We start from the raw sequence: 14,350 nt of genomic DNA, 5'->3' as shown, positions 1-14,350 counted from the left end.
GTTGGTTAGGAGTAGGAGTTGTCCAATGTGCCGAGTGCCTTTGGATGTTGATAGTTAGTACGTATTCTCAATTTCGTTTTAGGCGTTTGACTTGTTTGTCTTTTTTGTTCTCGTCGCTGGATTGTTGTCTTTTTTTGGCATTCGACGTTGAACGATCATTTAGCATTGTCTTGCATGCATGGTACTCTGTCGCTGTACGGGTTGATACATTTCTCTGTGTAGGAGGCTGGATGCTTGGGCCTTGTCGCGATCAGGAATTGTACCGAAAATATCATAAAGGCGCTGAAGAACTGAACAATGTCCATTGGGACATCCATTTACAGGTAATCGGGGTGGAGGAGAGGGCTAATCGTGTACACGTCGATCGAAGATTGGCCGTGTCGGGAACAGAGAGCTAGATAGCAAGCGAGAGCAGCCGTTTCAATGGTGCAACATAGGACTTGCCCGTCTGGCGATATCGTCTCAATGGGAATAGTCAGAATACGCTCGCTTGGGCTGTGAACATGGTCACAGGTCGTGCAATTCCTTCTCCAGGTTGAAACGTTGAGAGGGTTTCGGTCCTTGCGATCACGCATGTGCCGAGTCGGACATGTATTTAGAATCAGTTTGAAAGTCCTGCAGGACCTGTAGTGTAGATGGACTTTGTGAAAGACAATAGATATCAATGTCTATGGGCTTCAGTGACCTCTACTGCGCGTGGACCGAGACATAATCGAAGGCGCATTCCAATGAATTGTCGCTGCCCTACGCATGAACCCTCTCTTTTCTGGACTTGCGTGGCTGATTCTATTCATAGTTTTTTGCACGACACTGCTCACAAATTAGTTTCGACTTTTATCGTAGATGGAATAACATGAGACAAGCTAAATCAAAGAGTTGACTAGGAGCACCATAAGCTGGTCTCTCAAGGCTGCCTTCAGCACCAGACAAAGTTAGGGAAAACGCAGCAGAGATCGCGCTCGCAAAACCTAATTAACACCAGGCCCCTCAGACAGGGGTAGAAGTCGACCCCACCTACCAAATCAGGATGCGAAGCTTCCTTCTCTGTCAATCCACTGTCAAACTAAACGATACAGAAATCAGTGCTAATTACCGTGGTAAAAAGATAAGATTCCGAGGTATTTAAGTCTGGTGCTAGTCCTCTCCCTTTGCCTTTTGCCTCTGCCTCTTGCACCCACGTCCAAGCACCGAGGAAGGTCTTCTTTTACGACAACCCCAAAAGACGACAAGAACGATGCCCCTGACCTCGTCGCCGACTAGTTCGCCAATCGTCGAGGCGTCGTCACCAAGGCCGGAGTCTCCTCCTAACCAAGGTGGCATGCAAACCCACGGAAGCTGTGAGTAGACCGGTTTTTTGTGCGCATATAGCCGGATCGAACGTGATGATCGTTCGCTCGGTTGAATAGGGGATCAGGGTGGCCCGTTGAGCCAGGGCTCGCAGCCTACAGCACAGGGCCGACAGGGGCCGACGTCATCTTCGACAAAGGCGCCCTCCTTGTCCTTTGCCAATGTGGAGCAAGCGGGTTCTGCTCGCTCGTCTGAAGCTGGAGCTGGACGAGGCACGGCCACTGCAGACGGCTCTGCTTCTACTTCTGCGTCGTCAGCGTTGGTGAAGAGAAGTGATCCCATGGAACTCGTCCTTCAAGAGTTCGAGCCTTTCGATAGTCAGTCGTTGGTCATCCAGCCTTTTGAAGAGGATGCATTGAGCGATGAGGAGTTTCATCAGGGTAAGCGCGGTGGTTAGGCACTGAAGGTGCATATATGCGTGGCATTGCCTACGACCCAGTTTCATACATCCAGTACTGCAGCTAACCACCCGATACATATAGAGTTGACCCGCCGAATCCTCCAACTAATGTTGGAGACCCACGCCTGGTGTGCGGTGAAGCCCAGAGCGGAGCGACAAGCACAGACCGAGCAGCTCGAGAGGAGGATCAACGAAATGACTGAGGCTGAACATAAGCATGGTACGCATCCCCTTTCATGATTCTTTTTCGATCCACCGGGGTCTGAGAAGTGCGCGATGCATAGCGAGCACGACTGGGGGATTGGGTGTTAGAAGGTCGTGGCCTGCGCTTGCTGGTACGCGGAGCCCTTTTCTTTTCTTTTCTTCGTTTGGTTTGAGGTCTCTTGATTGAGTGCTTGCTGATATCCGTTATTTCAGAGGAGGCGCGTCGAAAGTTGATGTCGTTCGTCCAGATGATGCGGAAGGCTGTTGATGCCCTTACTTAGCGCAGTGGGCTATCGATTGGCGTGTCTCTGCATCGGTTTATCATCGCTCGGACGGTTGTAAAAGTACAAAGTATCCCATTGTCCAATGAATGTCGTTCGTCGTCCTTGTCAGACGGTCAATATCGCGGTCGATGAGCAAAGTCCATTCCGACTGGCCCGTCGGGCGTCGCGCCGAAAGTCCTTGAGCAACAAAAACAAACAAAACCGATAAACCACAAAATCGATCAAACGTTTTTCTCTTCTTACTCAACCACGACAGACGAAAAACCGCGAGGCTCGCACAGAACAGAAAGTAAGGGCTTTGCCCGAGCCCTTTGCTTTCGTATTCGCGAGCGGGTTAAGGTCTGAGTATTCTAGTCATTCTCGATCGGTCCTAGCTGGACCAAGGCTTTAACGAGCCTTCGCAACGTATCAGAAATCCGACTTGCAGCTCTCCAGCTTCCTCGAGGCAGCCCAACGACTGGATCTATCCAGGAGGGTGGTTCTCCTCTCTTCGTGATTGGGGAAGGCGGGCTGTGGGTCATGGAAGTCGTTGCAATGACCGGGTTGGCCATGTAAAGCAAGGCTGTTGTTGTGCTCTTTCGGGCACTGGACGGTTTCCCCTGGGTGGCTTGATCCTTTAGCTCACTTCGCGGTGCGCCAGTTACGGGCGGCCTTTTCCCTCGGGAGGGGTCGTCTTGGTGTAACTCGATTCAGACTACTCTTCGTCTGTCGTGGTCCCAAGCTCCTTTGGAGCGCAATTTTTTCCGTCTTTTTGGTGCTCGTTTTCGGATGAGCTTTGAGGAGAGAAGGAGGGTTGGGATAGTTGTGAGTAGCAGGATTATCGTATTTGGTTATTGGCTATTGATTTTTGAATAGATTTTTTTTGTAGTGTGTATTAGAACCCGAATCAATAAACGATCGTTGCTTCTTTCATCCCACTACAATCATGGTCCTCTGCATGCCTTACACCCTTGTCCTCAACGAGCCGTCGATTATCTTCATCCCGCCGCCAGACGTCGACCTCCACAGCGACTACAACGACTGTGACGATGAGGAACGCGCCGAGGCTGAAGCTGTTGTCGAAGAGCTCACACCTGGCCACCGTCCATTCGCGATGCAGGTGATCATCAAGCAAGCAGGGTATGCTCACGACTTCTGCACGACGGCGAGCGCTTCATTGAGCATATCGGAACACCAGGAAACGCTACCTGAGTGAATTACTGGTCTACTTTGCGGCTCAGCGCGAGATCGTCGTTCGTAGACCCTTTTTCTCCTTTCCACCTGGATATATGCGCTCAGATTGCGTCGATTCTTCCTCTTCTTCCCTGTATGCGACTCTTAGAAAGCGATTGAGACCCTCGTTGTGAGAGAGGCGCGTGGAGAGTATGTTCCTGCTATGATTCAGATTGAGGGCGAGGAACTGGGAGGTAGACGATATCTTTTGACTGGCGGTGAGTAACAATTCAGAGCATGGATACTGGTGTTTGAGCTCGCCGTTGTCCAAATGTGCTGACCACCTCGACATTTGATCTGAAGAGCGGAAGCCGTGGCCGTTGCACGACAAAGTGCGCCTCATGTGGGGCTCGAGGCCAATTGAATGCTGCCCTGAAAAATGGAAATTCGAATTCGAGCTGTTTTAGCGCTTACATACCGTACAACCTCCCTTTGCATCGTTGAGCTAGGTCGCCGTTTGTAGTGGTTGTGGTCATCGTGTGCCGTGTTGAGCGCGTTTTTGATGGCGGCGACGCTTGTCTTTCGTCCATGATGTAACTCTCTTTGCTTTCGACTTTCTACACCGTTTTTTACGATCCTTTGGACGTTTCGTCGTCGGACTTGAATCTTGGACAATGTCGGCCCCGGGAGAAGAAGAAATCTCGCCTTATGAGCTCCTCGAGCTCCCGATGGAGGCGACGGAGCAGGAGATTAAGACTTCCTATCGCAAACGGTCCTTGAAAGTCCATCCGGATAGGAATCCTAATAATCCAGATGCAGGTTCGTAGTCCCCCTCTACCGAAACATAATACAAAATCCTAACTAGTACCAACCTAACCAGCCCGAAAGTTCCACGAACTAAACCAAGCCTACGAGCTCCTCCTCGACCCCCTACGCCGCCTCGCACTTGATGCCAAACTGCGCCTGAAAAACGCACGCAAGGAACGATACAAAGCGTACGATGCCAAACGGAAGAACCTGGTCGAGGAATTGGAGGAGCGGGAGAAGGCGTTTAAGAAGGCTAAGATGGAGAAGCAGAGGGAGGATGAGCAGTTGCAGTATCAGACTGAGAGGATTAAGGAGGAAGGGAGGCGGTTGAGGGAGGAGAAGGAGAGGAAGGCCAGGGAGGCTGAGAAGGAGAAGATTAGAATGGAGGAAGTGGCGAAGAAGGCGGAGAAGATGGATGTGGATGTGGAGGAGCCGCCGCCGTTGGGTAAGTCGCTCTTCCTTGATGGGTGCTGGAGAAATGCTGATGATGGTGTTAGACCAATTTGATACCACTGTTAGACTCAAGTATGCCTTGAAGTCGCATCCGGGGTTGACCACGAAAGAAGCTATTGCGGCGTTCCTGTCGCCCTTCGGAGCTGTGGATGTGGATTCTATCGTGTTCAGTCTCAAGACCAAGGCTAAGAAGAAGGCAAAGGCTGCTGGTGTGTATTCCTTTCTCTGCCTTTCCATACCTGAGATGCTGACTGCCTTTGCAAGGGGATGTGACGGGACCACCGACACATGCTACAGCCCTCGTCCCCTTCAAGACTATTGGAGACGCTTATGCCGCTGTCTGCGCGTCAACCTCACCTTCCCCCAAGGTCGATCTAAAGGGCATGGAGATTGGATGGGTGAACAATAAGGAACCTTTGATTCTGGGCTGGCTCAAGAAGATGGGAAAACTACCCTCATCTCGGGAACCTTCAAAGTCACCCCCGACGGATTCTGCCAAGCAGGAGGATAGTAGTCGGTCCACACCCTCTTTCTCGTTCGTGGCTCCTTCAACGAACGACAATGCCTCGAAATCCACTCCGTTTTCGTCTTTCGTATGTTTCTCTTTGACTCATTTTATACACATCTGATTAACGATGGTTTCATTGCAGCCCGATCTGGAACCTCCTTCGATTCCGTCAACGACGGACGTACCTTCGTTCTCCGGCTTCACTGGCGCACCAGGGTTGGATTACGAGAGCTTGACGTTGTTGAGGTTGAGGCAGGCGGAGAAGGAGAGGCTGGAAAGGGAGATTTTGGAAAGGGAAAGAGAGGAGGAAGAGGCTGCGGCTAAGGGGTCGTGAAGCGTTCTTTTGGGCCTTTCTGGTTCAAGGACTGAGGTGTGCCTTAATATTTACCCCCTGGGTTCGGTGGGGATCTATTCACACGGAAGATCTCAGGGTTCAGGCGTTTCTTGTAGTAACACTTGTGGATCTATTCCTTCAGAGGCACACAGAAAGGCAGTTACTACTTTATCATAATTTACGTTCGGGAGTTACATAGGTAAGACGCGAAGGAGTGTGGATGGGGATGGCTGACCTGCAGTTCTGGGAGACTTGAATATATAATTCACAGGGAAGAGTCAGGAGCGTGGAGATTCTTAGTCTTTCCAGAAGACGAAAGGGGACGGGCCAGCACCAGAGGTTGGTTGGTTGGTTGGTTGGACGGCACAAGGACCCATAAGAGTCGGCCGGGACGACACTGCAGATTTGCCGACTCGACGGTCTCGTTAAAGGGGATTCAGGCGGATTGGGAAGACTAGGTCGGACGCGGCTTAGCGCCTGTCCTTGACCCGATGTGGGACTTTGGTGGCGTACCGAATCAACAAGAAAAATATCACAGACGTCACGGCAGAGGCTGCTGAAAAGATTGCAGGGACCTTGGACCTTACTGGGCCCTTATCATAGAGGTACAAAACCGCAGAGACCCCCAGGATTAGAGCGTTCGAAAAGAACATGATCATGATGAAGAAGGTCATCCTCGCAATGCAGTCGTACAATTTCTGAATGAGTCGTTCAGCGCCCGGGTCTTTGGGAGCTAGATCCTTGAACTGCATGCGGAGGCTGTTGAAGGAGGGTAGAACGATATCTGTGAAACCCTCGGCTACGACTTTCTCTAGAGCAGAGTACGCCCAGAGACGGTCGTCGTTGTCCAAAACGATGGCAGATCCTTTGTTAGCCTCGAGGTCAACCATTGAGCCCGTACCTACGTCCTGATCCAGAGTAGGAAATTCGGGAATGCGCGGCGTACCCTTCACGACATTCGCAAACCGGTCCAGTTGGTCGATCTTAACGAAGCCGAGGGAGAGGAAAGCTTGGAATTCGAAGCCTTCGAGGTTAGTTGGTGCGATGTTATCCCATTGCAGGCCGGGTGGTTGGAAGATGCTCGTGGCGGGGCTGCTGGGGAGGTAGGTGGAGGTGACGACGATGGCCCATTGTCGGGGGACTTTGGGCTCGAGGCCGGTTTGGGTGTAGGGGTGAATGCGACCGGTGGTACTCTTTGGTTTGGGGACGTACTGTGCCAGGCAGACGAACCTCGTCTCTAGGGGGATGGCGTTGGTGTTGGCAGCGGAGGACATCTTGGCTAGAGTTACTAGGTTGCTTAGAGTGGTGTTGGGAGGTGGGGTGAGGGAATGGCAAGAGAAAAGATACAGGGCTCTTATATCCTTCTTGTGGCATGCTTGTGTCCGCGTTCTGTTCCATTGTCCTTTGGCATCCTAGTCAAAGCGTGGAGGTAGGGAGATCAAAGCCACTTTTGATGGACGCGCGATCTTAAGCGCTCGTCCTAATCCGGAAGCAGTCATTATTCACAGAGGAGAATGGTGTGGCATTCAACGTAATCCAAGGATTAACCTTCTGGGGGTATTCTAGCGATTGACAATGGAGATAGCAAGGGACGACTAAAGTCAGCGTGCGGCATTGTTACCTGGTCCAAGCATTCGAAGTTCTAGTTGCACTGGGTCCATGAGTTTCTTAATTAATACACTGCTTCAAGTTACTAACGTGCCTTCGGCATACTATGGGAGCTGAGAGCATCTAAGAAAATGGAAAGAGTTTGTATGTACATCGCTAAGGGCCCCCATGGAAGACCATCAAGCAGTTCCCGACTTTGCCATTGCCGATCCTTTCACGTACGCCTTCAACCCCCAAATGATGTAGATTAGGGCGACGGGAAACATCAACGCAACCCCGGTCTTCTTGAGACGTTGATTATTGCGGGTGGGTGTGGTGCTGAGATCAAGGTTTCCGGACGACATCCTTGGGGAATATTCTCTGAGTGTGAATCGACTGGCGATTGGATATTCGAAAGTCAAGAAGTGTCGTCCGTATATCAGGAAATGGTAAGACTTGAGGAGTAGATAGGCCGTGCTGCTGGACTGGTGGCTGGGGAGCCACGCTTTATAGAGAGTTTTCTGTTGTTACGGGCTGACCGGTGTCGTTGTCCGATCGTTTTTGTTTACTGTATAAGGAGCTGTGGCGGGCATACTTGGTTTGTTTGGTCCAAGCAGTGGCAATGGCAACACGTCCTCTGTTGTGTTGTCGTCTCTATAGCATCATTTTATTTTTCTGGTGCGGCTCAGAGCCCAAATCCTCTCCAAGGTTAAAAGTGGAATGGTCTGTACCGACGAAACCCGTGGCAAGGCTTTGAATGATGCTTTGAATGATAATGTTGACCAGAGCGGTACCGGACGAAGGGTGGTACACAGGTGAAAGAGGGGTCCAACCCCAGATGTTCCATGAGATTCCGCGAATGTTAGGGCTCGTTTGGATCTCCTGGACGCGCGGATTCCTAGGATTCTCATCCCGACGTCCAGGAGATTCTTCAGGATATGAGGGAGGCGGCAGGGCTTTGACCTCTGACCATTCGAGGTTTGGTAGATGAAGACTGAACCGATTGACAGCACTCTTGCATGTCTTGCTGGAGCATCCAAAGATGTCGAGATGCAGCTTCATCGAGCAAGGCATTCAAGATTGGCGACACCGTCTCTGTAATGTTCTGTGGCTTCGAAATGACACACAACACTTCTGCAGTTTCGTGATATCGTACTCGTTATCCCGCGCACACACCACAAGAAATGCCCCGAGAAATCCAGGATATGATTGGATGATATATCAAAGGGAACAGCGCGAGCTAAAGGATATAAGTGATGTATGTACTCTATGAATATAGGTGTCTAGAATTTAGATAGCATGGATAAGCGCCCGTCGGGCTGACAACATGCACGCGGAAACTGATTGGGGCTGATCAGAGTCTAGAGCCCTCCTCCGTCTGTTTCTTCTTTTTTCCGACATCTTCACCCAGAGCCTTTTTGCCCCTACCCTTGAAACCCCACCCAATCTGCTTAGCGGCGGTGATATCGACATCGAGATCGTCTGCCATAGCCCAAACGACACCAGGGTTCTTCTGGAACATGCGGCCGACGAAGATGGCATCGGCCCAGCCCTTGTCGAGGATGCCCTGGGCGACATTGCCGTCGTACAAACCACCAACAGCGCTGACGAACAACTTCGAGCCGAGTGCTTGCTTGACAGCTCCGGCGAAGGGCGCCTGGTATGCCGTCCCTGACTTGATCTTCTGTCGAGGGTCGTTGCCGCCGGAAGAGACGTCGAGAAGGTCAACGCCGTGATCGGCAAGGATGCCTGCAAGACGGACAGTATCCTCCGATCTCCACGAAGGCTCCTCGGGAAGCACCTCTTCGAGCCATTCAGTGCCCGAAACTCTGCATTTCTATCAGCCTGCTATTTGTGGAATATATAATCAACGATAATCACTCACCTCACGAACAAAGGCATCGTCTCTGGGATAACAGCTCGGACAGCGTCCACGACTTCTACGAGCAACCGTGTTCGGTTCTCGAAGCTTCCTCCGTACTCGTCAGTGCGTTTGTTGCTAACGGGGGAGAGGAATTCGTGCAAAAGGTATCCGTGGGCACTGTGGATTTCGATAACGTCGAAACCAGCCTGGACGGCACGCTTGGCAGCGCTAGCCCAATCCTCGACAATCTTCTTGATCCCTTCCCTTGTCAAGGCCTTGGGCTTGGCGAACGCTGGGTGGAATGGAATCTCGGAAGGTCCCCAAACATCGTCCGGCCACCCACTTGCTTCGGTACTCGCGAGGATGGCGCCTTCAGACCAAGGTGGAAGGGTTGAGGCTTTGCGGCCGGCATGTGCGAGCTGGATGCCGATTTTCTGGTTCTGTGTGTGTGCAAATTCGACGATGTCGGCGAGAGGCTTGATTTGTTCGTCCGACCAGAGACCGAGGTCCCATGGAGAGATACGACCTTGAGGTTGCACGGCGGTAGCCTCAACGATGGTCAGACCAGGTCCTCGCGTAAAGATACCACCGACTGAAAGGGGACACGGATGTCAGAATACAACCGATGAACGATTAGAGCGCGGAAACATACGATGTGCCGTGTGCCATGGTTGTGCAACACCGTCTTTGGCGGAGTATTGACAGAGAGGGGAGAGCTGTCGCAAAGGAGGTTAGGGAGATGAAAGTCCACCAGATGGAAGAACACATACGAAGATTCGGTTTTGGAACGTGACGCCTCGGATGGTCAATGGCTGGAACAAGGTTGGGACAGGCTTGCCATCGGGTTGGGGGACAACGGCGGTACCAGATGGGATATCTTGATAGGGAGTGAAGTACGGAACGCCAGGGGCAGGCTCGTTGGTGATAACTTGGTTGGAGATAGATCCCATGGTGCGTGGTGGATGCAGAGTACGGGTTGAGGAGGTGGGATTCAAGCGTCGGGACGAAATTCTTCGCGCTTAAGTAGTGAAGGTTTCCTGGATGATAAAGCAAAGAAAAGACCGTAGAGTGTTTTGTAATCCGCAAAGAAGCCGATTACCGCGATGGGTTTTCAACATCTCAGCATTGGAGCATGACTGAGCCTAAGCCAGTCGGATGCAAAGGCCTGCGGAGGACACAGTTCCGGAAACTTGAGCCGGGACAGTTGCCCCAAGCTGCAAGGCCACAGAGAGTCTAGGCATTCCATTGCGACTTTCGAAGTCGGAGCCTTGCTTACTTAGAACTTGGGCGCCCAGGTATGTAGCGTTTCTGTTTGTACTTGAGAGTCTCGAGGAGTCTCGCCGGAGGGGAGGGAGCCCATGTGGTTGAAGCCAAGTGAATCCACAGTTGGCGTTGATGAATCATATGATCAGATCGCGAGAAAAAATATAATGACGCAATCGCAAGTACACGGGCGCTTAAGGAGGAAAGCGCTGGAAATATCTGGAACCCGTTGCTACAAAGTACTTCCGTAGAACCCTGAGAGTAAAGCGGGTGGTCAGCATGGTAGTTTGAATATAGGTTCGATGGATACCCACAGTACTTGGAAACATATTTTATCGTGATGGTGGAACCGGGTCGGCACTGAATAGTTTTGAACTCAACCATTTAGACTCAATGTGAAGAACAAAGGACGAACCGTTCCGCCTGGTGGGTATCCACCACGAGTGTCAGTTCGATATACCTGCTTTGACAAAGATCCGGAGATACTGTTCAAAGCGAGCCAATCCACGTCACGTTGGGAATTAGGAGCAGGGACCCCTGCAGCAAGGGCAGCTACCACATAGGCTTCAGGATTCCCTTTCGTCGCGCCTTGCGATGTGAAGTCCCATTTGGGACTAACGCCTTGTCCGGTGATGGGATTGGGGATAAAGTAGTGTTGTCCTGTGGTGAGATGTGTTAGCCTGAGACTGACGTGGACGCAGAGTTGAAAAGACTTGTAACCCACCGAGTATCATGGCAGCGTTCACCGGTAGCAGCACGGCAATGATTGCCTGAGTGCTGAGGAACGGTGGTGCCTGCTTCCAAAACGCCCAGAGACTGTCAGCGAGATCGTCCTGGGCGCCTGGAGTTGACAGGCACGAAATGTCAAACAGTTGTGCCAGGGCACCAGCCGCCCTGCATGGACGTATAAGCGAATATAAGCCTCATCAATGTGATATCCACCTACGTATAGTTTCCCGCTTCTGTGCATGTATAGTTTTGCGTGCCGAGAGCGATGGACACATACGAGAGAGGCGCAGTGGGTTCGGGAAGCCCAGCGGGCGCGCCTTGAATGGATAAACCCTTCAAGTCGCATCCAGATAACTTAGAAGGAAGGGAAGCTACAGGAATAACCATAGTCGCCAACGCATGTAATCCCAAGTAAAGTCGAAAGAGCATGGTGGATAGTGGTGCGGGGACAGAGAAATCCTGCGGGGGCTATTCGACGTGCTAAGGCACAATGAGACGCTCTTGATTTCGCGAAGCATTTATACCGCGCGCATGGTGCTTCGGCCAGTTCGAAGCCCTGTTCAGCATCATCTTTCAGTTCACCACTTCATCACCGCAAGTATAGAAGCGCATTACTGATGCGCTCGTATTGGTTCGACTGACAGCAGTGAACAGAACTGCCGAGATGCTTGTCTAAAGCGAAGTCAAGGGATTCGCTAACAGCAGAGAAGATGTGGAAAAGAACAGAAAGCGAACATACACTTGTATCAGGCTGGTACTATGAGGCCGAGGTTCACTGGCAGGACATTCAACTCGTCAAGTCACTGACTGGAGAAGGATTGAATGACCCCGTTGGCTAGGGCTGCCAATGGGCAGTTCAGTATAGGTGGCCCCATCGGACGAAAAGCATTAGCCGATATTTGAGCAATAGATGGTCTTATTTGAACAATTCCCGCTTATTTGTGCAATAGACCTTATTTGATGAATAGACCTTAGTTAAGCAATAGACCTTGGTTGAGCAATAGAGCTTATCTGAGCTTACCTCCAGACCATTCTAACTTTGAGCAATATGTCGAATGAACTTTATTAGAAGTAACCACCAGGGTCGTTTTCGCAAGTCGCAGCTGAGGCTCTGAAGGGATCGAGCCTGGTCCCTGGTAGCGTAATAGGGGCTGGCAGGCTGCCAGCTGAACGCGTGAATAACTCGGAATAGAGCGCTCTTCGCCGCAGAGTCTGCTACTGCCTTCCGCAGCCACATTCCACGAACTCAGGCATACACCCTACATATCTACTCAACTCAACCAAATCCGAAATCATATCCTAGATGCTTACCCAGTGTCCGTGTATGACTCCATCACTCGGAAAAGTATTTCTATCTTTGTCGCTCGGGGGTTGAAACGATGCCCTGGAAATCCGAAACAAACGGCGGTGCTGGTAAGCACCTTTGGGAAAAGGAACGACAGGACACCCACACTTGGATATCCCCTACAAGCTGATCGAAATTTGACATTCATAATTAGGAAACTATGGGATCCCAACCCATCCGGATTCGGTATTGTCTTTTCAACTGAATGACTACCACCAGCCCTGTGAAGAGGTAGTCTCAGGTAGATGGTGGGTTAGCTGAGAGAAGGAGAGGGAGATGGCTGCTTCCAACCACAACACGTTGAATATAACGAGCAACGATTCACCGTCACGTCAAGGAACAAGGAGAAGAGGTTTGGTGAAGGAAGAATGAGATGGGCTTAGGGTAGGATTGTCAGATTGACACTTGGTATGAGAACGGAATTGTGAGTGATCTACGGCAGATAAAGGGGTGGTATTTGACGAGATACATGTGGTACTCGAGTTTCCACGTACAAGACCCGGTCGGCGGTCTGAAAACCTTTAATATTTATCAAGGCAGGATTGAGGGAAATATTTCAAAGATAAATACGCTCCCCGAGATGAAATGTAAAAGAAGAAAACTCAGCTCCCCTCTCAACTCCCGGGACCCGTTCGTGCAGTGTGCTAGCAATCGGCCTTACAATGATACACACACTTAATTCCAGGAATTTTATTCGACCTTCCCTTTGACATGGGCTTCTGCCCTTAACTTCCTTTCCCTCGCTGAATCCACGCCTTCCAATGTCCATCGTGCATCCTCTGTCCGCTCCTTTGTCCGTGCTGAGTTCACGAGTTGTTCCGCTCCTTTCCTCTCTCTCCATTAATTTTTCTCCTGCTTCCTCACTCGCGACCATTCTGTCGCGTCTAAACGGTCTCATTCTCCACCCCAATTTGAGCCCGAATTCCCTTCTTTGAGTAGCTGTTTCCTCTCCTTATCCACTCAGTGGTGGGCGCTTATGTGTGATCCGGAAAGCGGCATTGCGGCAGTCACTTTAGGGCAGGGCAGGGGCGGGGCTGTTCCGATACTAACAAATGTTGCATCGACAAAAGAAGATCTACTATGCCTCAAATATTTTGCCTCCAAATAGGATGTGTTGCGCAAGTAAGTCCTGTCCGTCAGTAACCCTATTGTCGAAATAAGATGTCTTCACAAAATAGGGTGTAGTAATGTCGCTCCGCGACGTATTGTCGAAATTAGACAACGTAATGCTCAAATAAGGACGTAATGATTATTGTCCGGTGCGGTCCCCCATAGTTCAGAGAATTAGACTTATCATCCAAGGTAGCAACGGGAAAGATAGCCTGACCTTTAGACAGGGTAACAATCAAAGGAGCTTCCAACGAAGACCTCGAAATCATGAAGTTTACTGTATCCCCTGGATGATGCTATTCGCATTTTCGGCATCCTAATCCGCTTCAGGAACGCTGGGGCGATACGAGGAAAAGATCCCTACTGCGCAGACAATGGATCCACTGTGTCGCAATAGATGTTGTTTTTAACGGGCGCTTGGAGCTCGAGCTAGCAAGCAGCGATAACTGCGCTCAAATCAGCTCTGTGTACTAGATGTCATGGGGTGGTTTGTGATGGGTTTGACAGAGCAAGACGATGTTCTGTGGATTGACGTTGAGCGATCACAGAGATACGCCGATGAAAAGAGTATCGCTTCTGATGAACTCCACGGAATGTCTTCGAGACCGTCAAAACATATGCCCACGGCTCCTTGAGCGCACACCTTCTCCTGTCAGTCGGGCGGCGTGCCTTCCTTGAGGCTATAAATAAGAGAGACTATACTTGGGTCTTGACAGATATTGAGGCGCTGCGTGGAATACTTGAATAGCGACAAGGGGTGATCATGACAGTCGTTCGTTATCCTTCAAGAGGCTTGCCAGCGGAACAAGCGGATGGGCCTGTGGGAATGTCGTCGGAAAATTCCGAAAACGGGGCTGCCTTATCATTGGGTGCTGGTTCCTCGAGTACTCATTGCCACGCGGCGACTCCAAGGTCGACCCAGCTGACTGCGGGTGCGACCGAAGCCACCTCTGCCTGCCTCGG

At 50.9% G+C, this 14,350-nt stretch overlaps 7 protein-coding genes across 7 annotated transcripts; 3 read left to right on the top strand and 4 right to left on the bottom strand.

The window, feature by feature from the left end:
* Positions 1-1,185: 1,185 nt before the first annotated feature.
* On the top strand, positions 1,186-2,349 carry CC1G_03502 (hypothetical protein). Its single transcript, XM_001832436.2, has 4 exons — positions 1,186-1,337; positions 1,407-1,727; positions 1,830-1,967; positions 2,165-2,349. Exons 1-4 carry the CDS (start codon positions 1,235-1,237, stop codon positions 2,230-2,232), a joined length of 630 nt encoding a protein of 209 aa, XP_001832488.1. The 5' UTR covers positions 1,186-1,234; the 3' UTR covers positions 2,233-2,349.
* An 811-nt stretch (positions 2,350-3,160) lies between these two features.
* CC1G_03501 (hypothetical protein) lies at positions 3,161-3,673 on the top strand (the record flags this gene model as incomplete). The annotated part of the gene is made up of 3 exons (XM_001832435.1): positions 3,161-3,354; positions 3,413-3,467; positions 3,557-3,673. 3 exons carry the CDS (start codon positions 3,161-3,163, stop codon positions 3,671-3,673), a joined length of 366 nt encoding a protein of 121 aa, XP_001832487.1.
* A 388-nt stretch (positions 3,674-4,061) lies between these two features.
* On the top strand, positions 4,062-5,489 carry CC1G_03500 (hypothetical protein; the record flags this gene model as incomplete). Its single annotated transcript, XM_001832434.1, has 5 exons — positions 4,062-4,206; positions 4,268-4,639; positions 4,692-4,856; positions 4,912-5,240; positions 5,298-5,489. 5 exons carry the CDS (start codon positions 4,062-4,064, stop codon positions 5,487-5,489), a joined length of 1,203 nt encoding a protein of 400 aa, XP_001832486.1.
* A 470-nt stretch (positions 5,490-5,959) lies between these two features.
* On the bottom strand, positions 5,960-6,763 carry CC1G_03499 (hypothetical protein; the record flags this gene model as incomplete). The annotated part of the gene is made up of 1 exon (XM_001832433.1): positions 5,960-6,763. One exon carries the CDS (start codon positions 6,761-6,763, stop codon positions 5,960-5,962), a length of 804 nt encoding a protein of 267 aa, XP_001832485.1.
* A 967-nt stretch (positions 6,764-7,730) lies between these two features.
* CC1G_03497 (hypothetical protein) lies at positions 7,731-8,138 on the bottom strand (the record flags this gene model as incomplete). Its single annotated transcript, XM_001832431.2, has 1 exon — positions 7,731-8,138. The coding sequence occupies one exon, from the start codon at positions 8,136-8,138 to the stop codon at positions 7,731-7,733; it is 408 nt and encodes a 135-aa protein (XP_001832483.2).
* A 292-nt stretch (positions 8,139-8,430) lies between these two features.
* Positions 8,431-9,909, bottom strand: CC1G_03496 (NADH:flavin oxidoreductase/NADH oxidase; the record flags this gene model as incomplete). Its single annotated transcript, XM_001832430.2, has 4 exons — positions 9,711-9,909; positions 9,593-9,656; positions 8,962-9,532; positions 8,431-8,905 (listed from the first exon to the last, which is right to left on the bottom strand). The coding sequence occupies exons 1-4, from the start codon at positions 9,888-9,890 to the stop codon at positions 8,431-8,433; spliced, it is 1,290 nt and encodes a 429-aa protein (XP_001832482.1). The 5' UTR covers positions 9,891-9,909.
* Positions 9,910-10,435: 526 nt separating this feature from the next.
* Positions 10,436-11,361, bottom strand: CC1G_03495 (hypothetical protein; the record flags this gene model as incomplete). Its single annotated transcript, XM_001832429.1, has 5 exons — positions 10,436-10,458; positions 10,518-10,563; positions 10,619-10,863; positions 10,928-11,097; positions 11,150-11,361. 5 exons carry the CDS (start codon positions 11,359-11,361, stop codon positions 10,436-10,438), a joined length of 696 nt encoding a protein of 231 aa, XP_001832481.1.
* Between the last annotated feature and the right edge of the window lie 2,989 nt (positions 11,362-14,350).

This window comes from Coprinopsis cinerea (assembly GCF_000182895.1).
Source record: "Coprinopsis cinerea okayama7#130 chromosome 9 map unlocalized cont3.9, whole genome shotgun sequence".
In the NCBI taxonomy this organism is placed as follows: Eukaryota; Fungi; Basidiomycota; class Agaricomycetes; order Agaricales; family Psathyrellaceae; genus Coprinopsis; species Coprinopsis cinerea.
Note: the sequence above shows the minus strand (reverse complement) of the source record. Positions and strands in the feature narration are given on the sequence as shown.

Excerpts from the sequence above, each read along its gene's own strand:
- CC1G_03502 (XM_001832436.2), top strand. The coding sequence starts at position 1,235 with ATGCCCCTGACCTCGTCGCCGACTAGTTCGCCAATCGTCGAGGCGTCG. Across the intron at positions 1,338-1,406 it reads CATGCAAACCCACGGAAGCT|GGGATCAGGGTGGCCCGTTG; the intron begins GTGAGTAGACCG and ends TCGGTTGAATAG. Across the intron at positions 1,968-2,164 it reads TGAGGCTGAACATAAGCATG|AGGAGGCGCGTCGAAAGTTG; the intron begins GTACGCATCCCC and ends CCGTTATTTCAG.